Below are 26,723 nucleotides of genomic sequence, written 5' to 3'. Positions count from 1 at the left end.
CGGAGCCGGGAGCGGCCGGGCCCGGGCGGCGCGCGCGGGGCGAGAGGGGACGGCGTGAGGCGGCGGCTGCTGCTGCAGTGGCAGTGGCGGCTGCAGTGGCAGTGGCGCTGCCCTCCGGCCTGCGGCGGCGGGCACCGAGGTAAAGCTGAACCGCGCCCGGTGAAGGGTTGGTGGTGGGGGTGCTAAGGCGGCAGCCTTCGGGCGGAGGGCGCGGTGGGGCGGGGGTCGCCGCGCGTTCACAGAGGTGGCGCCGGTGGTGCGGCCTTTTCCCGGTGCGGCCCGGCCCGTGCAGGGTTAGGGGTCCCGCCCGCGGGGGCGCCGGGGCGGTGGCGTTTCGTCAGCGCCAGGCACCGGCGGCGGCTTTCCCTCGGCGGTGCCTTGCTGAGGGTGTTGCCCCCCTTGCCCCGAGCCGCTCCTTGCTCGGTGCCTCGGCCCCGGCTCGCAGGGGTGCCCTTGTGCCCCGCTGACACAGGCGTGACTGTCCCACGCCGCGCTCCCCGGTGCTGTGCGGAAGGGCCGGCTGAGCCCCGCTGGGAGGTCGGCGGGATCCCCGCTTTGCCGGGCTGAGGCGTGCAGCTGCTATTCGTTTCCCTTTGCGGGGAGCCGGGGAAGGTTTCTTTTAGATTGTAAACAACGAAATACAAATCCTGTCCGTCCTGTTCTGGGCGCTGAGATCCTCGGCATGCTTTGGGGCTTGGTGGAAATGTAGTAATCACAAAAGAACAGTTACCCCTTTTAGCCTGACAGTAATCCCAAAATCATCTACAACTCGGTCTTCCAAATCCTTATTGAACTAGAAAAGGAGGGGGAAAGTGTTCTAGCAGTAAAGATACCTGTATGTGGAGTAAATTTTGACAGACGTGTTAATTTGAGGTGCTTGAGGAAGGCAGTTTCTCTGTGTGAAAAACATCTGGCTGCAGTAATGGAGTAATTGCAATCCAGAAGCCCTGTAAATTAAGGCGATGCGGCACTCAGAATGCTCTAGCATATGGAGTCAGTTCTTTAATCTCAAGTATTACACCATACAGTAAGAAAATAAAGACTTTATTCCTGTCAACATGATGAGTCTGAATTAAACCATCTGAGGTAGATCACAAAATATGATTTGTAATGTGAGTTTAAAGATTACTTAAATAGCATAATTACTCTTGGATGCCCTAAGTCAGGTGAATAAGACTGTATGTGCCTTAGCAAGCAGTGCCAAAACAGGCAGATTTGCTGAGAGAAAGAGTTGTCACTGAAAACTTAATACCTACAGTGTTTTTCAGAAGGGTTCCCTTTGACCTGGCTTAGTAAATGTGGGGAAAAAAAAGTTAAATCCCTTAGTATTTGAAATTCTTGAGAACTTCAAGAGTGTGTTTTCCAATCTACTTCAAAAAAGAGCCTACTCTTGTTGTCTGGGCTCATCTTCTGACGAGAACAAAAGCATAATAAATTGGGTGTTTGGGAAGTTTGCTTCACTAGCACACTCCTGACTTTAACTAAAATGCTGAAGTACAGCTTTAGCTTCCATCAGCTGTATCTTTGAGTTTATGTGTAAAAATGTGTAAGATCTTACTGTGTTAAATGTTCAGTTGCTTTTAATAGGTTCTAATATTCTTATGCAAAGGATATTTTGTACACCAGTAAATTTCTTATTATAGAAATGGTCTAGTGTTAGAACCCATACCCTTCACCTGATCCTTTGGATCAAGTAGGCACTGTTGCTAGGTGTAGAATAGACAGGTCTTTGCACGTGAGTTCTGTAAGTCCCAAATAACTCTGCTCTATGGGTCAGGGAAACTTAGCTCAACAAGTCTCCTTGTCATTGTCATCCCCACCTTCCACGTTTGATAATCAGCCTGTTTCTATAAACACTTCATGGGTTTTCTTTTAAGCATAGTCCTGTCTTTCTCCCTGTGCTGGGCATGCTGATGTGGGGTCAAAGAAGAGTGGTAATCAGTCAGAGGGTTCATGTTTGTGTCTGAATGCTGACATTTTAATTGTCCTGTAGAACTCAACCTCTGAAAGTTTCATGGGGGAGCAGGAGAAAACACTGTGGTATTCATAATGTGAGTCCTGCTTATATGTAGTCCTTAGTCAAACCAGACATAGCGTGTTAGTTGATGCAAGTGTGGATAGGAACAAAACATTGAGTGAGCCAAAATTAACTGCTGAACCAATCATTAAGTTGTGCAGATTCAGCCTAGTGTGACCACAGTGGGGATAATGTGTGAAGTTTCACCTGCAGGTTTCCCTGCCCCCACCTCTAATTCAGAGGTCAGCAGTCTGGAGAGGGGACTAAAAGTGATGGAAAGGCTTACTTTGCTGTAACAAATCAAAGGCTGCATCATAAGTCACTCTGTTTCCAGCAGTATGCAGTATTTTTTTGGTTAAAGCACTCTTAAGGGTGGAAGAAAGTTTTGTTCTTGTTAAGTATAAAGGGAAAATGTAGTTTTTGGTATAAAAGTGAGTTAGAAGGTCAGAGTAAGGCTCAACTGACCAATCAGCTACTGAAACTTTAAAAAGGGGAAAGTGTGTTGTGAAGGGTAAATTGACTTTAGAAGCATTGGTGAAATACAAATAAATTGAGTTTAATCATTAAACATACATTGGAGAGTGGGGTACATACATGTGTAGCCTAGGGTATCAGTAACTAAATGTCTTTAAATGAGAGCCTGTGTCTTAAAGAATATTCAATTAATCTTTAAAATTGTGTTGAGATACTTTGTTTGTGAATGACTTTATTTGAACTCAACATAATGTTTGTAGGTGTTTGGATTCCAGTCTTGGCCCATTGACAAATACTGTGGTAAGTAAATATATGGCATTTGCTCGCCCTCTTCATGCTACTTTTAAGGTCATCAAATCACAGAATACTGGAGTGGTTTGCATTGGAAGGGACCCTAAAGATCATCCATTTCCAAACCCCTGCCATGAGCAGGGACACCTTCCACTAGATCAGGTTGATCCAAGCCCTGTCCAGCCTGGCTTTGAACACTTCAGGGGTGGGGCAGCCCCGGCTTCTTTGGGCAGCCTGTGCCAGGGCCTCACCACCCTCACGGGGCAGAATTTTCCTAATAGCTAAGCCTGCTTTCTTTGATTTGAAGCCATTCCTCCTTGTCCTGCTAGTCCAGACCCTTGTCCAGAGTCCCTCTCCAGCTCCTCTGGAGCCTCTTTAGGCAGCAGCAGGGGCTCTGAGGTCTCCCTGGAGCCTTCTCCAGGCTGGACACCCCCAGCTCTCCCAGCCTGTCTCCAGAGCAGAGGGGCTCCAGCCCTCAGAGCATCATGTGTTCTTCTCTAGACTCATTCCAGAAGATCCCTGTCCTTCTGATGTTGGGGTCCCCAGAGCTGGAGATCAGTATTTCATGTGGTAGCATCCCAAAAATGGTTATTTACAGGTCAGCTAGTAAGATCTTGTCTTTTGACATCATATTTCAGGTAGGAAATGGTCTACAGTTTCTACAGGATGGGGAGACTGAGACAATTTCATGTGATTTGTTGGAAACCTTTACTAGTGCTACTATCTGAAGCCTGGTCTTGTGCTTTTTTATATATATATATATATATATATATATATATTTTAAGTTTTATTATTATGTATTGTTAGTTCTGATAAACCTGTGCTGTTTTTTTTCATATAAATGTTTCTGAAGTTCTCTCTGATTTATGTCTAAAACATTTGCAGGTTTCTTTCAGTTTCACATACTGTGAAGAACAGTTGTGGAAACAAATCAAAGTTAAACAGATAATGCCAGAAATTAGATTCTAAATATAATTTCCAACCAGTATTTTCTTTGACTTGGAAATATAGCTGTTTCACAGTTCTTTCAGCTTGTTTCTTGTGTCCTTCTAAGTATATTAAATGGTTAATTTAGTATTCATCATACATGTTTTGACATATATGCTTGTAAATGGATTGTGATAGGCATTCAGATGAAGTTATTAATGTGGTTTGTGTAACTGTAGCAATGAGTAGAATATGTAGCTCTAAATACAAAGGTGTTAGTCCTTTAAGCAAAGGCAGGAGTTGACAGTAGATTTTAGTTGTGCATGCTTTACTTATCCTAAGTGAATATTTTATTATCTAACCTAGTTCTTATTTAAGAAAAAATAAAAGCATTTTTTACTTGTATTTTTGGGGTGTTGTGTTTGTGGTTATTTTTATTGTTGATAGGTGCTTTGGGGTTTTTTTTTAAGTTCTTTAGAAAGTCTGTGCATTTTCTTTCCAGAGCAATTCTCTGTGATTACCAGCACAACTGAAGGGCTGTAAGTGATGGAATTTTTCAGAGGAGTCTCTGAAATCCCTTCAGACCTATTTCATTTTTTAGCAGTGAAACAAACCAAATCCCACAACATGATTTTCATCGCTGATCCAAAAATTAAACAATTAGCGTCATCTAAAATAATGGGAAAGTGCAGAGTAGTTTGGGATTTATTTGGCTTAGATACAGACTTTGTGTCATCCTCTGGGGGAAGCTTTTCAAACTTCTGTTCTTTGGAAAATGTCTATGGTTACATGGTATCAATCTCTTTTTCCCTTTTAAAATCATGAGTTCTGCAGGCTTGTGACTACTAGCATTCTCAGGATCCCCCATGCTCTCCTTCCCATGTCCCAGTTTCTCATACAACTTGCGAATACTGAGGAAAAAAAAGTGTGTATTCAGTCTTAAAATCTGGAAAACAAATTAAGACTCTTAGCACAGACTTAAGACTTGTCAGACTTCCGTGATTCTTTTTAATACTCACTTGTGACTTGGCAGGAGTCCAAATGCAGTGTTTAAAATTATACTACAAAAATACCAACTAGTAATTTTTAAAAATCTCATATAGGTAATTAAGCTGTGAGTAATATCTTCCATGTGTTGAACTAATAAAGAAGACAATTTAGAATTATGACTCTGCTAATAACTGAAGATTAAATATACTTTCTTCCTAAAGGAGAAAGCATTGTTCTTGGGCAACAAAGCTTGCTTTTTGCTTTTTTACCACTTTTTTCTCTTGCAGTCTTTTTGAAGATGAAGCAATGAACACGCACACTAAAATGCTTGTTCATTCTTTGTCAGCATAATGGGAATCAGCAGCTATTAACCACTGTAGGCATTCATCTGTAATATAACTATTTCCTTAAAAGGAGAGATAGCTGGGGGCAAGGACAGAGAGATAAAACTGTAGGAAAAAAGCCTTCGCAGTGTGTTTTGAATGAGCTGTGTCTTATCTAAACTGTCTTGTTTTAGCAGTAGTAAATTATAGTTGTCACTTTGGACTTCACGTGTGTGGATGACAGAACTTTTTTTATTGGCTAATGTAAATGTCAGCCCTAAGAAAACTGATGGAATGACTGACCTGCTAGAACTTATTCAATAGATCAGCATAACAGGAGTAACACCAAGAGTTTTGTTTTCTCTAGGCTATATTTTTGAGGGTCTACAGTTGTCTTTTTACCAGCTGAGGAATTTGTAGTGTTCCAAGAATACAGCTATTTTAGAAGCATGGTGCTAACTGTGCTAACTGAACAGACCCTGCTAGGTGATAATTTAATCTTGCTAGTTTTATAATTTTTGTGATCACAACTGAATTTACATCTGGGTGCCCAAGTTCAAGCAGCTTAGAGAGCAGTGACAGCCATGGTGTGTCCTGCCAGGGTTCTACAGCTACCGAGGGGAGCTTTGCTCTCTGCTCTTTTATTTCAGAGCTTCACCAGTGTATAAGTGACACTTTCTGCAATTGCTAGAGAGGATTGATACCCAGTGTGGCATTGCTGGATGCTTGTTCACTAAGGAAAGACTGAGGAACAGGGTTTTGTTTACATTCTTCGTAATTCAGGTAACCTTAAGCTGGATCATGTATGGAAGTTATATGGTAGGTGCAGATCAGAAAAAAGCCAGACACGTGTAGACTGAGTTGATTTGGATTGTAAGGCTGCATAATTGATATCTGAGTCTAGGAATAAAAAGATAGCTCTTCTTTATAGGAATATCTGAATTGGATTTATTCACCGATGGAAAATAAGAGGCTTTTGCTCTTTAAAAGAACACTGAGCTCATGGGATGTAACTCTTGTAGCTCGAGTATTTTTACTTGGCTCTTGCTAGAACTATGGCTTAGTGGAGCTTAAAACAGAAGGACCACAGGTCCATTTTTGCTAGTTTATTGCCCATTTGCTCTTAGGTATGTTACAATTGATGGTAACAAGGTAGATTCCTGTGTTTTATTTGGCAGTGAGTGTTTGAGACAATTGTTCGGTTTGGATCCTAGATTGGGTTAATTGGGTGTCTTTGGATGAGTCCTCTCTTCCTCATTGTTCAGCTGGTGATAAGGAAATTCCTGGTCACAGAGGCACAGTGAGGTCCTGCTGGATAGGAGTAGCTGCTCTGCAAGGCTTACTGCAGTGCCAGGTCCTCAGCTGTCCAGGAGAAGAGGGAGAGTGTCAAATGATTTCTGTATCAAAACCTCTGGTTTATCTGCTCTTCAGTCTGTTTTTTCCTGAATTTGAAAAACCTGTAGTTTGGAGGGGAAAAAAGAATTTGGAAGACAAGCTTTGATATGTGGAGATGGATGCCGCCTCTGGATTTGGTGTTCCCAGTGCATCTTGGTGACCATTAGATACTGGAATTTAATTTTCCAGGTCCTTGAATTTGGCGTGAAGATTGTAAAATGTAATTAGCTGCTTTTCCTGAAAGTCTAAGTCATCAAAGTAGTCAAGATATGACTGTCATTGATTTTCATGGGTTTCTGTGCTCTAATTTAGTATTTTTAATGACACTTGAAACTTTCAAAGTGTTCAAAAAGTGTTTTGGTAAACATATATACAAATGTGTGTGCTTTTGTCACATTCAATGACAATTTGATGCCTTTTAGCTTCCTTCAATTTGTCCGCAGGATGTTGAGTGCCCTCTTACATGTGGTGGTGGTGCTGAGCTTTCATGAAAATTTGTCTACCTTGTGTGAGATTTTTGTGTGGGTGAGGAATACATCACCCTATTTTGAGTTCTATGCTGGTACTCTGTTCCTGCTCTTGTATTCTACCTGCACTGGATACATTCCTCAACAATGTTACCTGTTTCACTACTATTTTTCTTCTGTAACTTAGCAACAACAGTTCCTTATAGCCTTAGTTTTACCTGGCTTCAACTATCCTGATTCTCATCTTTGGAATACATTTTTTTAACTGTCAATGGGGAGATATAATGGTTTACCTGAGGATCTGCACCAAATGACTCTTTAAAGCAGAGACTGTGGTAGAAGGAAGTAAAGGATTTTATATCTATGTTTATTCTCCAGTCAGCTAGTAAAGAGCAGTAACTGTTACCAGCTGTAAGCAATCAGATGAGCAAACCTGCAGCCTAATTTTAAAGTACCTTACACTCACTGTACCTCACTATTACCTTCCTGTAATATTGTAATGAATGACTTTGAATGCATGAGAAAAATGAGCCTTGGATGAGATGCATATTTTACAGTGAGTCCTGATAAGCATCTTGCTTTGGTCTCTATACTGTCGAATTAAATGTGTATTCCTTTTTTAAATGTGGTTGCACTGCTGATTTCCATTAAGATAAGTATTTATGAGCTCTTTGTAAATAAATATATATAGTCATTTGGATGGAGACATGTCTAAATTTACTGAAGATATGGTAATTTTGCAGGTAACTGTTGGGCATAATTTTCATAATTGTATACTAGTAGGGAGAAAAAATGGAGTTACTTCTCTTAGTTACTTCTCTTTTATAAAGCAGAATAAAGTTTTGTAGCTGGTACTTAGGAGGAAATACTTTTGTCCTTATGCAAAACATTTATCTCAAGATTACTGATAAAGAATGAAAACTTTGATGTAGCAGGCTTGGTTGTGTTCTCAAAGCAGAACTTGATTGTGCTTCAAGTGTTCATGTAGGTTTTATACTGGCATGTGTGCATGCTTACGTTCACAAGCTTTTTTAATTTTCAGTCTCAATAGCATTGGATTATTAGGCGTGCAGGTTTTCAGGTTAGAGAAATTGGAGGAATGCTCACACTACTAGTTTTCTTCCACAAAATGAGGATTTGTAGTAAGTGAGCTTTCATGGTGTTACTTTTTTAATCCTTCCAACCTGTGTTATAAGAACTATTTTAAGTTTTGGAAGATCTTTTTGGACTCTCCATATTTTTTATGGCAATGTCTGTTGCAATTATCTTAAATAGTATTATTGCATGGGGTTTTTCTCTTAACATCTTTTGCATTCAGTCACATGGTTGTGGGCACCTCCTTTGTGAGCAGTGCTTTCCACATACAGTCATCTGCTTGTGGAATACTTTTCCAAGTTATCTGTGCTTACTTTTAGTTTTCCTTGATTGAAGGTTACTTTTAAAATACAAATAGTATTATAGGAGTTTTAGGCTGCTTTCCAAGGATATGATTTTGTTATTTGATATGATTTTGTTATTTGATATGATTTTGTTGTTTGTAGTATCAGTTTTCCTTTTTAATAGCTGGTTGTTGATATCAATAATATTTCTGAGGGTGGAAAAAAGACCCTGGTAAGTAATATTTGTAGAAAATTAAATTATGTGAAATGGACAGAAAAGCCTAGGAGACCTATCCTCATGACAGTTGCAGCACAAACTTGTAAGTTTAATTGAATTGTTTTCTCTGCTTCATACCTTTTCCCCTCTTTGTCCACCCAAATAAAACTGATTTTAAGAATTCTGAGTGCTCTAGAAAAACAGTTATAGTAGAAGAGAAATTAAACCATTTACAGAAGAGATGTACTTTTCCTCTTTGCTATAGCAGGAAGCATTCTTGTTGTGGATGTGTGTAGAACAAATCTAGTTATAGAGAAGTTATTTTGTACTCACGCTGCTGTGGGAAATCTGGTTGGCTGTCGTGACAGCTACTATCATAAATGTGGTAACCCTGCCCTTATTACACAGCTGGAAAACAGAATTCAGATGTTCACACGTTTGACCTCTGTTAATTCTTAAGTGTAACAGCTTTTTACAGTGGTTGCATTTTCTCTTTCCCATTTCATGCTTTTGTTTTCACCAGCATTTTCAGTTTTCTGATGCTTTACCTTTGGATTTCTTTTTATCATATTTGAGTACCTAAATTTTACAAAGACTGAGATTAATTTAGTGTTTGAGTGTAGTGTAGGAGTGGCATTTTTTTGGTTTTGTGGGTTTTTTTAAAGGCTCTCCTAAAGTTTGAAATGCTTATTAAGTGCTGCTTGCTATATTATGAATGCCTCAAACGTATCATCCTGTTTAAATAAAGAGGGGGCATAACTTGGCTGACGAAGTCCAATTAGGAAGTACAACATTCTGTCAGAGTGAAGTGTTAAATGGAATTATGCTCAAACTAAGTATTTCATTCACTTCTCAAGAAACAGAATATAGTGTTTCAGTGTTGAGCTTTTTTTTTTGCTGCTTTTTTTTGCTGCCTTTTTTTTTTTTTTTTTTGGCAGCTGAAACATTGGAAGCTTTCCGTCAGTGCTCCAAGTAGTCCACAAGCTGTTTTGAAAGGATAGTGTGTGTCTCACAGAGATAAGTGAGAAGGAGGGTTAACTCTTCTTCGCATTAACTTGTCTGTATCTATACAAATAGAAACAAACTAGTGTTCCTTTTAGCCTTCTGTGCTATGGAAGTGTAATGAACTGAACTGGATATTGGAATTGATTATTTTATCAGGAAAAACCCAAAAGCAGCATGTATGATATGTGTTGTCTGTCTGAGAGCTCTTTTTTCATAGAAGATAGAAAAAAAGAACACTTTAAGGCTTGTCTTTAACTATAGTCTGCCTCATGAGTTTTGCCCAAGTGTTCACCCAGAATATGTCCTTGTCTGTAATACTTCCCTGTGCTCCCCACCACTGTGGATTTAGTCTTAAATTTTTCTGATTTGTCCTCTCTTCCTTTTTGGGGTTTTGGGGTTTTTTCACCTTGTAACAAATACAGAGTTATACTTCATTAAACTCTGTGTGCTGTAAGATGTGAGCAATATGATAAGTTAGGCATAGAGCAATCCAGTTAGGAATATATAATTTATTTTGCACTGGTTACTTCTCATAAGCTTTTATAAAAATAGAATTTAATGAATAACAGTTCCATGAGGAATTATTTTGTTCCCATGTAAATTGACTGGAAATTAAATATTTCCTAAGTTAATGAATCTGCAGTCTTGTTATTAGGTATATGAAAACATTTAAACTGTTTTCTTCCAAAAATAAGCCCTTTAGGATTAACAGTGCATGGTATATAGCACCTCTTCTCTACTGCTTCTTAGAGGGAAAAACTCAGATTTGTGGAACTTTAGGGACTTTCCCCTCAAAACTTCTTTTTTTCACCATACGTTTGTACATTTTGTTGGTGAAGCATACAGTGTTCCATAAGGGAGTGGGTAATGCCGATGTGCTCTGCACTTCACTGGGGCCCAGACTAGGACTGTGCTGCTATTGCCACTGAAAATGGGGATCTTTTTCTTCCCTCTTTCTGTTTCAAACTTCACTCAAAATGCCTGTATGCCATGAAAATAGCTCGAGCAGTGCGTAACCAGGAGCACAGCTGGCAGCGTGGTTGCTTTTTCCCCAGTGTGTTTAAATATGTCCATGCACTGTTGTGAAAGTTTCCCCACACCTGAAACCTGAGGATTTGCACTGGCTACAGTTTCATTATTGTTGGGAGCTGGCAGATGGTAACAACCTCTGTTGAGCAATAGGCTGATGAGGTAGTCCCATGTCAGCTGAAGTGAGTCTCCACAGCTGTGCTCAATTACAGGAACTCTGGGGTCAAGTGTAATCTGAATGCTTGGTTTGTTAAGGTATAATGTGTCCTAGTAATACCATATTTTCTTTGGAGGATAATTCCAAATCTGACTTAAGTGGTTTCTTGATTGAGCCAGGACACTTCTTAATAATCTTTTTTCTTCCTTTTAATTGGAAGAAAGGCTCAACTGAAAGTGAAATACAGTGTAAAGATCAAATTTGGAAATACTTTCAAACTTTGCACTCTCTAGCAGATCTGCCTTTTCCCTAGCCCTTCTATTTTTCTGCAAATTTAAGAATCTTCAGGACCGTTATATATGAGTTATATATTTCAAGGCTTTAAATATTGTCTAACTTTAACTGTTGCTTATTATCCAATGAATACTGTTATTTTAGAACTTTGTCAGAAAAGAGAGTATTCCATTGCCAGGTGATGTGAATCATAATGATCCATTGGGAAAGGAAACTTGTAACAAGTATGACAAATCAAGTAGTCATGAAAGAAAAGGGGGGGAAGTTTGCGTTAAGGCAGTTAGAAAATTCAAATTTTAAAACGAAAAACCAACCTACTAGAAAATCAGAGTATTTTACCAATGCCTGATTGGTTTATCAGACAAAATAGTTTTGAAAGAAGACAGAGCACTTATATTTCAGTCTGCATTAGGTGAATCAGGAAACAGGAGTAGCTCACATAGTATTTTGGTGAATCTTAGTTTAATGCATTTGTTTTATTTCTCTTTACATTTTCAGACTGTTGGAGTTAGAATACACCAATTAGTAAGAGTGAAAGCTCAGATAACTTCTAGGTTTTACAGTAAATTTATATCTCTGAATCACTTGGCTAAGAAAGAGCTGTTCTTTATTGCTGAAGGCGATTTTTTGGTCTATGAGATTATAAAAGGTGTGTTAAGATGTACATATCAAGGTTTGGGTACTGTAAATGTCACAAGCATGTATTTATTTGAAGTACTAATTTGAAGAAGAATTAGACCAGGACAGTGCACGTTTAACATGCCTGTGTTTCAGTACTGATAGGTTGCTGTTGGACATGACTTTCAGGGGTACATTTTGTTTCTTTGCTCCCCCAGGTCTGAAGCACAGAAGCATGCTTTCCACTGAGCCTCACACTACTACCTGTGATACAGAATGTCTCTAAGTGAGAACAAAAGTGTGGTGTTTGCCTATGAATCTTCAGTGCACAGTACCAATGTACTCCTCAGCCTTGATGATCAGCGAAAGCAAGATATCCTTTGTGATGTTACAATTTTAGTGGAAGATCAGCGATTTCGGGCTCACAAAGCTGTGCTTGCAGCTTGCAGCAGTTACTTCCTTTCAAGAATTGTGGGCCAGGTGGACGCTGATCTTATCATCACTTTACCGGAAGAGGTGAGTGTCACTCCCTTCTGCATTTTACCTGCCAGTGCTTCTAATCTGCTTTGTTCCATTCTCTTTTATGGGAGGTTGGCATTTAACTGACGATTTAGAGTAGGGGATTTAAGAGCTGAAAGACACCAGCCCACAGTCTGGGGTACCAAAGATATTTTTTGAATTCAAGTACTTCATATACATTATATTGTAAAGACTAACTGCTGTCATCTTGGTCTGAGGTCTATTGGTTTTTTGCCAGTGTTTTTATTCTTTGACTTTCATCCCAAATAAAAAGCATTTTTATATAAATACTTTTTATATATTTTTAGATAAATGACTACTGCAGGAGTTGCTTTTTTAGGTCAGTCACACTAAGAGTCTTTCTACGATTTTTTTCTTGCTTGAGCATAGCTAGCTAGAAATGTGTAAGAGAAAGTGAAAGGAGTAGAGTGTTTTTTCCCTCTTGATCGTTGCAGTTTTTGCAGTGTTTCTCCCTTAAATGGAAAGAAGGTACTGTTTTAAAATACCATTGTATTTTTAAATCTGTTTCATTTATGAATGCTACTTATTTGTAAAACCACTTCTGTGTTGTTAACGTTTTGTTAATGTTTGTTAATGTTTTGTTTATGTATGTTAATGTTTGTTAATGTTTGTAATGTTTTTGTTTTGTTAACTACACTAAGTCTGAAGACATGTTGACAGCTTATGGATAAACTGTCTTTTACATTCTACTTCCCCACGTTGTAAAGGATGAATTAATGTGGTGGTGTAACCTCCAGAGCATATTTCAAATGCTATTTTAAGAATTCTTTAGGAAGGTTGTAAGTGTTTACAGACAGTTTTAAAGGACTGGTCTCTGGGCAGATCTCATCAACGTCACTTCATGTGTTGTGTTCTTTAAAAAGAACATACCAAACAACTACTAAAAAAACCTAAGTAAACAAGCCCTCAACTGATTCTTAAATTGAATTGCATGAATAATTCATTATTTTGCTGGCAGAAGGATTCAGTGTAGTTAATGCATTGATATAGTGCTTTATTCAACATAAAATACTGGTCATTTCAGTAAAGGCAGGGAGCAGAGGGTGGACTTGAGTTTGAGTATTAATAGTGGACATACTACTTTATTCTTCATTTGCAGAGAAGAGGCTAAAGGAAGTGTCATGTAGTGTAGTTGGTGATCTGTTTGTGGGATCTGTTTGTGGCTTTCTACTTGATTCCTTAGACATTTTTTCGTGTGTAGAAGATTTTGCGCAGTTTCTAATGATACAATTTTTGTTTATCTCTGGGTTCCTTGATAGGCAACTGTTGTGAAATGTTCAATTAAAATCACTTGCTCTAAAGGGGCTTTAAACTGAGAATTGTTTGGCGTAGCATTTTTGAGTGCCTTTCTTCAAATCTATGGGAGGAAGAAAGGAGTAGGTGGCTGTAGTAGTAAATAATCATATGTGGTCAAACTCTGTTTCTTCAAACTTTTTTTGCATGAATGGTGCATAAGACTAAGTGATTAACAGTAACTGCTCTTCGAAAACTACAATTAAATACCAGCAGCATACTGTAGAGTAATTAGTATAATACAACTTGCTTTGAAAATCTTTGTGAGGTTGGAATCTGGTTACTGATTTTCAGTATGCAGCAATATTTTCTGGGTTTAGTACTGCATTGTGAGAACATTTTATTAAGAGACAGATCACAGTAAAGAAAACGGTCACAAAATGTACATGATAAAATTGTATCAGAAGAATTGTTTCAGAATGAGTTTGACCAGGTTTTCACAATAGAACAAGTCTGCTGCTTTTGTCCTGTGCTCTGTCCTGCTGGCAAGACAGGTAAATTTGTGTATTTCTCTGCTTAAACCCAAATTTACCATACTAATTTTTTTTATTTGTTTTTGTAATAGGTAACACTTAAAGGATTTAGTCCTTTGCTTCAGTTTGCATATACAGCAAAACTTGTTTTAAATAAAGACAATGTGTCTGAAGTTTGCAAATGTGCAGAATTTTTGGGTGTACGCAACATTGAAGAGTCCTGCTTTCAGTTTCTCAAATTCAGATTTTTGGACTTTAAATTGGATCAGCAGGAATGTCCTAGGAAGAAGTGTTGCACACAGCGTTTTCAGAAAGCAAACCCTAAAACTGGCAATGTGGATGATGGAGACCTAGAAATAAATTATGAAGTAGAAGCTCTTCTAGAAAAGGAATATAGTCAAATTCCTGACACAAAACCCTGTAAAGATGAAGAAAATGCTAAATCATCGCCTGTTCTCCAAAATAATGCCAATCAAAATTGTGATCCTGTACATTTAGAAAGGGGTAGTGCTTCCAGCTTATCTTCTCAATGCCCAAAGTATAGAAAATTCCAGAAAGCTTTTGGAAATGATAAAGTTAATACTTCAGAGTCCAGTTCCAGTATTAAAGATGTTCAGGTACCCCTTGCAACTTCTCTTGAGAAGGAAATACCTAATAATGATGGCATACAAAAAGCTCAGGAGTGTGTGCCTATGCAGCTGATCTCAAACTGTGAAGAGACTCAGGTAGAAATGGAGGAAGGGGAAGAAGGCATTCGGAAAAAAGAAGAGTCAAAGAGAGATTCTGTAACTCAGAATGTGTCATGTCCTGTGGAGAAAATGGATCTTGCTGCTTTCCCCCAAAACTCTGCTGCACCTCATGGACTCAATTCTGTGTCTATTTTACATAGTTGTGAGCAATATGGTAACTTGAATTTCAGTAATATGCAAAACAACACAGTCTTAGCTGAAAAAACTGTGTCAAGTACTGGAGCTGGAAATGACAAAACTGAAAGTCAAGGTAACCCATCTTCAAAGGTGGAATTGTGCATTAGAGAAGCCACTAACATCACCTCAGCTGGAGATCGAAGCAGTGTGGAGAGAGAGATAGCAGAACAACTAGCACAGGGCTTCTGGAGTGATATTCACAGCACAGATGCCTGTGAAATACATTTACCACCTTCTAAAGAGTACTCGGAGCCCTCGTATTCTGGGAAAAAATCAGAGTGTCCGTGGCTGGGGATCAGGATCACTGAAAGCCCTGAACCTTGCCCTCAGAGAACTTTTACAACACTGAATTCTGTCAATTGCCCCTTTATAAGCAACCTTAGCACTGAAGGCTGCTCCAACACCTCTGAAATAATCAGCGGAGATTATGTTCAGGGACAGCAACAAGAACAGTGTCCCTATAACTATGTGATAAGTTTGGGAGAGGATTCGGAGACTGACACTGAGGGAGACAGTGAATCATGTTCAGCAAGAGAACAAGAATGTGAGGTAAGAATATCCTGATGTATCCTTTGCTTCCCAGTCTTTTAAGGCCATATTCAAAAATCTGAGTTTTTCGTGTTTTGTTGTTTTGGGGTTTTTTCTGTGGCTGCTTGTTTTTAAAAGTCTGGAACTGAAACTTTAAATGCCATTCAGAGTTATGACCTTCATATGGAAGGTCGCTGTTAATTCAGGGAGACTGAATAAAAGTATGAAAGTATTTTTGGTCAGATACTGAAGTGTTAGATGCCTACATATTAGATCTTTTTAAATTTTTTCTGGAACAACTGTCAGAAAAGGTTGTGAGCCTTAAATCAAGGCATGAAGGTTCATTCTTAGGTTTTTTTTTTCTTTTATCTGCTTCAGTTTAGAGTTTAAGAAAGCTCTAAACTTCTTGGAACCTTTGTTTAAATAGAAACTTGGAACCTTTGTTTAATAGAAACTTACCAGTTTTCTTGGTTTTATTCTGAGCTGTGGAGTGAAGGTGGGAGAGAAATGATACTTCAGATTTAATGTGAATTGACAATTAAGCTTTTAAGCTGGCTTCAGTAGCTGTGTATTTAAGACTGTTTAATAACATCACCTTCTCTAGCCCTAAGTGATATACCTGGAACAATTTCCATCTCGGTTCATAGAATCATGAAATTGCAGTGTAACTCTGCATGACGGATCATTCAATGTTACAAAAATTCCGTTTTTCTTCAAGCACTAAGGTTTTTGTCTTTCAAGATGTAGGACCTTATTGAGGCTGAACATAAGTGGAACATACCATCAATACAAAAAATCTGGAATGCTAAACAAAAGGCCAGAATTGGTTAAATACATTCCTCACCTTTATGTGACTGAGAAGGGGGTATCATTGCTGAGGACAGTACTCTGGGATTTTTTATTATTTTTTGCCTGATGGTCACCTGTGGTAGCCAATCAGAGAAAAGATTTCTCTGTGTTCTTTTTAATCTAAATTCAGATCTTTGACCACAGCAAGGTGACATATTCTCCTACTTACTATACTCAAATGTAAGGATTAAAATAAAATGTCTTTAGTTGGATACTCAAAACCATGGTGATTATTTTGTAAAGGTAAATATGTTTTTCAGTATTAGTCAACACTTTGTGATCTCAAATGCTTTTGTATCTTGAGTATACAACAGTAGCAAGAGCCTGGTCCTCTGTCTTCTCCAACACTAAAAAATAAAAGACAAATATTGTAACTTATGTATTTTAAGGAAAGGCCTGTTTCAGATGAACTTTTCCTGCAGAAAAGAAAACAACATAGGTATAAAAATGTATGCAGGATGCAGTCTTAATAGCAGCTTTGGGAAAACTTAAGACTATATTAGTGAGTCTTGACACCTGTTTTGTATCTCACCAAACTGTAACTCATCTTCTTAGAGTGTATCACCTGCACATTTGATGCACACACAAGTAGCTTTCAGCCTACTCTGAATCTGCTTGTAAGAATCTAGTGTAAATGTGCAAATACTCTGCTGCACCTGTGCTTGAACTCTTGTAGTTGAATCCCCTGGATTTTATCCCATCATCTGATGGTTATGTTAGTTTGCTCTTGTCTCTGAGATGTAGGAAAAAAGAGGAGTTGTGTGGTAAAGAATGCTTAAAATGGAAACTTGAGTTGTTGGTGTTTGTGTATATTAGTTGCACCTTGGATTTACAACTGTATCTCACATTCTAGGTAAAACTGCCGTTTAATGCACAAAGGATTATCTCACTTTCCAGAAATGACTTCCAGTCATTTCTGAAAATGCATAAATTAACTCCTGAACAATTGGACTGTATTCACGATATCCGAAGACGCAGTAAAAACAGAATTGCAGCGCAGCGATGTCGCAAGAGAAAACTTGACTGTATACAAAATCTTGAATCTGAAATTGAAAAACTGGTATGTATAAATACTCATTGCTGTTGTCATGTCTTTCTCTAAACATCTTGACTGTCTATCTGGCAGTAGCTTGAGAGTGGGGTGGTTTGCCACTTCTTCTTCCACTCATGCTTAAAAAACTTTATCAGTCTTGTATAACTCCTTGACAGCAGTTCTTGATTTTTCTGAGCCTTGCTCTAAAGTACACGCATCTTTACTTCTCTGGACTTGTTTCCATTCAAATAAAACTTGCATCCCAACATAATTTTTGGTGATTGATGTTTCTGAAACCCATAAGCTTTGAATTTAATTGTACAGAATGATTCCCAGACTGTTATCCTACACTGTTTTTTGCCTCTTCCCCTTTCTTGCTTCAAGATTTTGTTCTTCAGCTCCTGGTATTGCTCATGATCGAGTTTGCAGTTACGCAATTGTTAGTTGTGTAAGTTCTGTTCTTGGAACATATCAACATGGGCTGGCAAACTGTTTCCTGAGTCTTTAATGTTAAAAATGAGACCCTTGCAGAAAGGCAGAAGATACAGAAGAACTTGGGAAGTTGCGTGCCTTTTTAGCAGTTGCATCAAGATTGTAGCTGAGGAACTGATGCATCCAGATTTCTCAGCAGCCATCTGTTAATATATTTTCTCTTCCTTAAGAAGGCAATAAAAAGATAAATATGTAACTTAAGAGAAATGTAGGTAATCTGAGGTTAAGATTATGTAAAAATTGCAATGGCAAGAAGATAATTGAGTGGCTTTTCAGAAAAGCAAGTCTTTGTTTGACTCTCATCTCAGTTTCATAGTTGGTCATAACCATGTGCACGAAATAGTTCAGTTGTTTAAAACTACTGTACTCTCATTCTTGTTCATGGAGCATTTCAGGCTTGGTGTACCTGAATTTGGTATCTGCATCAGCTGGAAGGTAGCAGTCATGTTCAATCTTTTTTGACTTCTAAGTGAAAAGGAAAGTAAAATTAAATCCAAGTGCCATGGACTGGAAACTTATTTTCTTGTGATCATCATCTTTCACTACTTCTACTCCTACTTCTGCAATGAGGAGATAGGCTTTGAAGGAAGGCTTGCAGTGCTATATAGCCCTGATAAGCTGACAGAGCAGGTTGTGCTCAATGAAGAATGTGCTCTGTGAGGGAGAGTAATCAGGTGATTGTACTAATAATATCCTTACTGAAAAGAGAAGTTGCATTTCTGACATTTCAGAACTTTTTGCCTGGTTTTTGTCATCATGTCGTCATTTCTGTTATGTAACTCTGTCAATATTTTGCAATACTTGGGCAGGGAATTAAAGGTTGATCTGCAAGATTAGGCATGTGGTAGTTTGAGACTAATAATTATAACATAATATCCTCTTTTCAGTGGACCTGTGCTGGAACAGACTGAATGTCTGCTGTTTGACAGGTAACACTGTCCAAGGCCTAGATAATAAGTGTTGAGTCTTGAGAACTGTGAGGTGAGGTCTGAGTTGTATGAATCATCCTCTAGGCACAAACATGTTCCAGTTGCATATGTTTTTTTCAACTGTGCTGAAAGTTTCTTCAGAAATTCCTGAAAAGACTCTGTTTGGAGGTGTTGACCTTGCCTGGCAGATCATCACATTTGTATAAGCTGTACACAAATACAGAAACATCAAGATCAGTCTAGGCATGATTTCCAGGTGGATGGAAGAAAAGAGATGTCGTGGAGGGGCTATGTGTGGTACATCCAGGTTGCTTCAGGCATGATGGCTCCTGCCTTCTTCCTGTTCTCTGGGTCAGTCATGTCTCAGACCTTTGAGACTTTGATCTTCTCATTATATTGTCTTTGTGGCTTTGAGAGGGTGTAGCTATAGTTTGACAGCTCTTGACAACTAGATAATACTCTGTACTACCAGTTAGGAAATACTTTTTCATGGAATTCCTCATCCTGGTTTTCAGTATGTGCAACATGTTGTCTTGTATTAGTTTCTATTTGGTGCTGCTTCAGTTTTTTTCTCTCTCAGAAGATGTTTGTGGTGTGTTTCTTGGAAGAGTCCTATATCTGGAACAGAATGACCCCTGCCTGACTAGAGGCTGGAGACTAACAGCTGGCAAGTAGCTTTGCTGACAAGCACCTTGGGGCCTGGGCAGACAGCAGGCTGAGCATGGATCAGCAACATGTCCAGACTAAAAAAAAAGGCCATCAGTGTCCTGGTCTGTGTCAACAGGAGTGCAGTGGTTGTTACCTATCTTGGCACATGTAACACTGAATTGTTTGCTGGGTTTTCACCCCTATCAGTTCCAGGAGCACATTGATAGGAAGGTTGGTTGAAGGCCATTGGGATGGCCAGGCCTGAAGTACTTCTGTGGTGAGAGGCCGAAGAAATGTGGCTTCTACCTGGAAAAAGGGTGGGGAGACCCAATGGCTACCTGTCCATATCTGTGGGGCAGTCCTTGAGCTTATACAGCCTTTGGTAGTGGAAGATCTTCAGCTTCCTGGGGGAGTACTTGGCAGCAAGAGAACAAGAGACATGGCCTTAAATTACAAGGGGGATTTCATGTGAATTTAAGGAAAGTCTTTTCTTCCAGTGGGGGCAGGCAGGCAGTGGAGCAGTTCACCCTGAAATGCAGTGCATGCGGTCTTTGAGGGTTTTATGGCATGACTGAGCAAAACCCTGAGCAGCCTGATCTTACCTGATCTCTGACTTTGTTCTGAGCTGCAGGTCAGACTACAGACCTGGTGAGGTACCTCCTCAGTGATTCTGTAAAATTGGAAATCTTATGTTAAGTTCTACTTATATTGAATAAAAATATTGTTCAGTGCTGAATCTGTTATCTGGGAGAGTTACATTTAATCATGTCTTTTGATCTTCTGTACTGATAGTTATTTTTTTTTACCTTCCCATAAAGCCTTTGCTTATTGGCCTTTCAGGTGAATCTGGGTGTTCTTGTTGGTCACTAATGTTCTGTATTTGAGAGCATGCAAGGGCTACTTTAGGAGATGTTGACTTGTCAGAAACAGCTCTTTGAGAGACCCTGTGTATATTCACATTCCTTGTACTTCCTCCTGGACAATGGGATGACCCTGCCTGAGCAGGGAGGTCAGACCAGATGACCCACTGTGGTCCCTTCCAACCTGACCCATCCTTGGATTTTTCATTTGGAAACTTCTGAAATGAGGGCACTTGCAAGGGAGAGCAGAGTAGAGGACAACTGGTCTCAAGAAACACTACTTTGCTGAAGATTCTGTAGCTGAGGAGAATGTGCCAGTGCTCCAAGAAAAATGTAATTGAGATCTTGTTATATATATTATAGCAGGGTGAGGTGAGTGAACTAAGTACATTCTTCACCAGGAGATCAAAAAGAGCTCTCAGTTTATTATAACCTCAAAACTAAGTGACATTTTTTGGTAGTATTAGTATAATGCTGATAAAATAAATTATATTTAAATGTATTAACCTGTCAACAGCTTCAGAAGGAGGGTGAGGAATTGATGCTGGAATAACTATTTCTGGATGTTCATGTTTGTTTCAAATAGCAGTCCAGATTATTTCATCAGTCCATAATACACAACTGAGTGCCTCTACATATCCAAAAGGTATTAGGTGATCTGCCTAACAGAATGGGAAGGATTATTCTGATCAGCATTGAAAAACACCTGGAGGACAATGCAGGGATCAGTCACAGCCAGCACAGCTCCATGAGGGGAAAGTCCTGCTTGTCAAAACTGATTTCCTTGTGTGACAGGGTAACCCGCCTGGCTGATCTAGGAAAGCCAGTAGATGTAATCCTCTTGGACTTCACCAAAGCTTTTGACTGGCTCTCCCAGGATCCTTCTGAACAAAATGTCCAGCCCACAGCTGGGTAACCACATCATGTGGGGGAGAGCCACTGTGTCATGGGTCAGGAACAAACGGTGACAGTGACTGGGTGACATCAGCTTGGCACTGGTCCCCGGTGGGGTTCTGCAGGGCTGCATCCTGAGCCCTGTGCTCCTCACCACCTTCATTAACAGCCTGCACATGGCACTCCGTGGAACACACCCTAAGTTTGCCATTGACACTAAACTGGGAGGAGTTGTCAGCTCCCTCAGGGGCAGAGAGGCCCTGCAGAGAGACCTGGACCAACTGGAGACTTGGACAATCACCAACCCTGAGAGGTTTAGCGAGGGCAAGTGCCAGATTCTGCTCTGGAACAGGGCAGCCCTGGCTGTGTGCATGGACTGGGGAAGGAGAGGCTGGAGAGCAGCTGTAGAAAGGGACCTGGGGCTCCTGGTCCATGGCCACTTGAACATGAGTCAGCAGTGCCCTGGCAGCCGGGAGGGACATCCATGTCCTGGGGGGCATCAGGCACAGCACTGCCAGCCAGGCAGGAGGGGACATGGTCCTCTCTGCTCTGCACTGGGGCAGCCTCACCTCGAGTGCTGGGGCAGTTTTGGGCACCATGGTCTAAAAAATGGCATTAAGCCATTGGAGAGCATCCAGAGAAGTGTCATGAGGATGGGGAAGGGTCTGAAGGGGGGAGATCTTATGAGAGGTGACTGTGGGCATTTAATCTGTTCAGTCTGGAGAAGAGGAGACTGAGGGGAGACCTCACTGAGGTCTTCAGCATCCTCCAGAGGGGCGGGTGCCAATCTCTGTCACCAGTGAATGGACTCAAGGAAACAGCATGAAGCCGAGTCATGGAAGGTTTAGGCTGGACACTGGAACAGACTCCCCAGGGCAGTGGTCACAGCACCAAGCCTGACAGAGTTCAAGAAGTGTTTGGACAAAGTTCTCAAGCACAGGGTGTGACTCCTGAGGTATCCTCTGCAGGCCCAGGAGTTGGACTCTGTGACCCTGATGGTGCCTTTCCAGTGTGGCATATTTTATGATTAACAGCTGCTCCTAGTATGCTGACAAATAGAAATTTATTTGCCGAGTCCTCTTCCTTCTAATTTTAGACAAAAAGAACTAGCAACAACTGTTCCTCTTGCCAAATGCTGTCTAAACTAATCAGTTCTTTCAAAAAGAAGTTGTAGTAGTTGCAGTATGAGGTTTCTTTGCAAAAGGGGATGTGAGGAGTTAAAATAATAGAACTTTCCAAGAGTGAATTGACATAACAGTAGCTGTAACACATAGTCCCTATGATTAAAACTTGAAAACTATTTAACGCCTATGTGTCTTCAAAACTCTATCTTCTTTTAATTGGTTAATTACAGAATTTAAAATGTATGTGTTGCGACATGTTTGGATTCAGGTTCTTTGTCCTTTTCGTTCAACTTCTTCATGATGGTCTTGGTTGTTCCCTGTCCTTTGCCATTTCCTCATTTGTCTTTATTCAAAAAGTTGCTTGTTTCCGTGATTAGACTTCTCAGTTATCAGTGTCTTTTCATCTTTAGCCAGTTCTATCTGAAGCCTCAGACAAATTCACAACATTGAGGCCAAATAAAAGCTTGATTTAATACAGGCTACTTTTTTCTACTTGATATTTATTATTGAGTTGCCATCCTTTTTGTTGCCATGTACTTGGACAATCCCGCTACATTATCTCTAGGTTGTTAGTTGTTCAACACATCTTCTTTCCTTTACCTTTCTTAAATTTTCTGTCTAATTTAGGAACTATACTTAACTCCGTTGTTTGCCCTGTAGTGGATTTGGCACTTCTGAGAATAGAAGTTACTTTCACCTAGTGGAATAGTATCAATAGTTAAAATGTGATTCTTGATTTTCAGCATTTCAATTTTAAAATACAGATCTCTATGAAGACTGCTTAATGTTTTGTTGGTTCATCGGTAATGGTTTGTGTTATCCTGTAGAACTAGTGTTTCAGGAATATTTCCAGTAAGTGCAGCTATGTTTCATTTGCTCAGTAACTACAAATTTACTCCTTTGTCTGCCAGCATCAGTTTGGAAAAAGCTGCATATCTGAAAAACCACATCAAATACCGTACCTGATGATGCTTCCAGAGAGGTTAGGATTAGGCTTTTGATGTGTTTGATTGTGTTGCTGCTTTCTTTCTTAATGCCAAATTACTTCTGTTTCAGCAGACCAGAGTATTTAAAGTCTTGTTTTAGCTTTAATAGGAGCATAAAGCATAGTTCTTATGTTGAAATGTAGACTAAAATACTGTTTTTCTTTTTGCAGCAAAATGAGAAGGAGAATTTGCTGAAGGAAAGAAACCACATTTTATCAACTCTGGGTGAGACAAAGCAGAATCTGACTGGACTTTGCCAGCAGGTGTGTAAGGAAGCAGCCTTGAGTCAAGAGCAAATACAAATACTTGCAAAATATTCTTCTTCAGATTGTCCACTCTCATTTTTGTTCCCAAAAAGAGAACAAACAGCTCCGTCTGATAGTGAGCTTGTGGTACCAGCATCTGTAGAATCAGCAAATGGTCTTTCAGGTGTCACCCCTACAGCTGAGCAGAGTTCCTGTTACCAGTGTGTCAAAAGTGCATGTGAGGCCACTTACGAGCAAGTACAAGAACTGCACCCGGTTCCTGCCAGAGCATTGGAGCAAACGTCGCTCCTGGAGCCGTGTGGGCAGAGCAGTGGCATCACAGACTTCTGCCAGCAAATGACTGACAAATGCACTACAGATGAATGAATCTCTCCTTCCCATTGCCAGCCTCTCAGCATTGCAACTAGAAGTGGGATTGAGCATTATTGGAAAGTAACTTACTAAGTGAGAGAGAAGATAAAAGTTTAATCTTTTGAAACTATATTGACAATTACATGGTCACCATTATTACTTGGCAAGCTTTGGGTTTGCTCTGTGTAGTTCCAGAACATAATTTGTATGTGTCAGCCTTGGAGCTTTTTCTGTGTGGTGATGCCAAGGAGGGTTCAGGAAAGCTGTTGGAAAGTACAAATTCCATGCACAGGTGCTTATTTGTGAGGAAGTTTTGTTCATGTATAGAGCAGCCTACTCTGATTTATGCCACAGTACTTAATGCCACTCTGCATTTTAAGGAAAGCCTCCTGACAGCTCTTTATGCACAATGACTTCTATACCTGGAATTCTTCTAAGGCTTGTTTTTTCTGGTAGACAAACCTTAAGAAGCATATATAGCTCTGTAAATGCTGATTTTGTAGATGGGCTAAGTAACATGACAGGATGAGGAGATTTTAAAAAGTGCACTCTGGTATAGATCCTTGCTTCCTGCTGTTCCCTTCCCCATCCCAGAGAAAACTTTTACTGAATTAAAGTAGTAGGCTGCTACTACTGGTAGTAGAATTGGTTAGTAGTAGGCCTTTATTGAATAAGTGGTTTGGTCTTGTCGCTCTAGTACAGAATTAACAGAACTGGAGCAGCAGAGGTGCTGCCACATACTGCTCTCTTCTCTAAATTTAGTGGGAGGAATAACAACGCACTGTGGAAGGCAGACATCTGAAACTGGTGCAGTTCTTGCATGAGTGTGCATTGAATCCTCTGGCACCCGAATCCAATAGGCTTGTTAAAACTCACAGCTGTATTGTGACTTCCTGTCCTAGCACCTTTAAGCTTGCTGCTTCTTTGTGGCAAGTTGGAATCAAAGTATTGTGAAAGTCTAAGAATGGACTTTTTTTTGGTTTGGTTTGGTTTTTTTTTTTAAGGTATTCAGGCCACATTTTTTTCTTTCAGTGCCTAACTGCCTAAAGTAAGTTACAAATATTTGTTCTCTGATCACTGGGACCAGTAAAGTTCTATTTCAGAATCAGTCTTCAGGATACTTTATGGCTAAACCTGTAGTATATTTTCAATGGCTTGTGCTATTAGCATAGATATATAAAAAGTTTATTGAAGAAATGAGCTGGAGATATTTCCTTTATTACTTTATGAAGGAGAAATTCAGCTACTGAAAATAATCCCCATTGTCTAGATTTTTACATGGCAGTGGATGCATATTGTATACCAATGATGCTTTGTTATTTAGATGCTATTCTCACACCAGAACTAAGTATTGAACCTCACCACAAAAAACTTTGGGTTTGCTGGTTTACAAAACATGAAGAATCTTGTACAAGCCAGTGGAATTCTTCATTTCCTACCTCAGAATGTGTATTAGCTTTTTGTGTCTTTGTGTGCATGTACAGTAGGCAGCAACTAAGCAACGGCCCTTGTAAATACTGCTTTTCAGTTTTACCTTGCAGCAAGGCAAAACTTGTTCTTGGCAAGGCTCTTTTTTTTTCCTCTCCCCACCATCCATAGGTAACATAGCATTAATAAATACAGTAAGCCACTTATTTAAAAGAAAAATTTAAAAATTAACAGATTTCAACAGGACTTCTCATAACCAGCACGCAACACAAATGACTACACTACCTCACCTATGGGACTGAAAGTTGATTCAAATCTCTAGTGAATCCTTGGATTTTCATCATATATCATTACTTTTTTAAGGGAAAAAAATATGCTGATGGCTCATAGCTTGTATAAATCACAATGCTTGCAGTAATTGAAATTCAGAAATAAATACTACATGGCAGACATCATGATAATTGGATTGAAATTCTTTCAAATGACATAATTGAGATATGATGATCCTGTATATGTATTAGTTTATGAAGCTTTCTGGGCTTTTTCTTCAGTTTCTATAGATTCCTGGTTAATTTAATCAGGAATTCTGTCTCCCTCCCGCACTGCCACCCTGGGAAGCATTTTGCTCTTATGTCTCCATTTTGTTTAAAAAGCAAACCAACAAGGAACAATAAAAATCAAAATTCAAAGCCCAAACCTCTACTGTTCATAACTACTATCACTTTTAAAGCTGGTGATATTCTGAAATGACGTGGACAATGGCATTAAAACATTGTCCTAATAGTGCACATAGTTGGAAATAGAATTCTTTGGGGTCAGTCCTTATAATAACGAGGTGGAGCTTCTTTGTAGGAATGGCTGTCTGGGAGCTTATCCAGTGGCCCAAAACCCTGACACACTTGGCTGCAGATGTTGGAAAACAAGGTCAGTGATGACCAAGTGTGAGGCTGGAATATCCCTAAAGAGTTGTGCTCCACTGCTGGAGCCTGGGGCTCAGCCACAGCCTAAATTCCATATAGCTGATCATGGAGGGATTCCAGGGCAGGAATCATGGCAGTCATTGACCTATGATAAAAGTAACATCATGTTTTTAAACCTGATATGAACTTGATGAAGTTTGAGGGTAGGTTTTTGCCTGACCAGCTGCATCTAAGTAATTTTTAAAATATTTATTTAATACCATAGACCTACAAGTTGCATGTTGACTTCTATAAGCCTATATCATCAACTTGCAAATGTTACGAATGAATGACAATTTTATGATACAGAATTCTCAGGAAAATGTTTTTGGAGTTTGGTTTTATTTTTTCTCTTCCAGTAAAGAAATACTCATTTTTGAAATTGTAAAATACTTTGTTAAAGCATGTTTTAAAATACTTTGAACAGACTATCTTAAAGCCATATGGGTATGATGGCATACAGATTGTAAAATAAACAGATAATTGCAACAGTTGATTTTGTATTTTTCATAATTCAGTATTTTCTAAGTCTGCAATAAAAACCACTATCCTTTCTACAAA

General features: G+C 39.4%; 1 protein-coding gene across 2 annotated transcripts; it reads left to right on the top strand.

Annotated features, from left to right (window-relative positions):
- BACH1 (BTB domain and CNC homolog 1) lies at positions 1 to 26,723 on the top strand. 2 transcript variants are annotated; one of them, XM_059874008.1, is made up of 6 exons: positions 86 to 139; positions 2,752 to 2,791; positions 11,802 to 12,099; positions 13,982 to 15,364; positions 17,046 to 17,252; positions 23,329 to 26,723. In XM_059874008.1, exons 3-6 carry the CDS (start codon positions 11,860 to 11,862, stop codon positions 23,788 to 23,790), a joined length of 2,292 nt encoding a protein of 763 aa, XP_059729991.1. In that variant the 5' UTR covers positions 86 to 139; positions 2,752 to 2,791; positions 11,802 to 11,859; the 3' UTR covers positions 23,791 to 26,723. The 2 variants fall into 2 exon arrangements, with proteins under 2 accessions (XP_059729985.1, XP_059729991.1); XM_059874002.1 differs by lacking the exon at positions 2,752 to 2,791 and having other exon boundaries at positions 1 to 139.

Source organism: Haemorhous mexicanus, chromosome 2 (assembly GCF_027477595.1).
Source record: "Haemorhous mexicanus isolate bHaeMex1 chromosome 2, bHaeMex1.pri, whole genome shotgun sequence".
Classification (NCBI taxonomy): domain Eukaryota; kingdom Metazoa; phylum Chordata; class Aves; order Passeriformes; family Fringillidae; genus Haemorhous; species Haemorhous mexicanus.
Note: the sequence above shows the minus strand (reverse complement) of the source record. Positions and strands in the feature narration are given on the sequence as shown.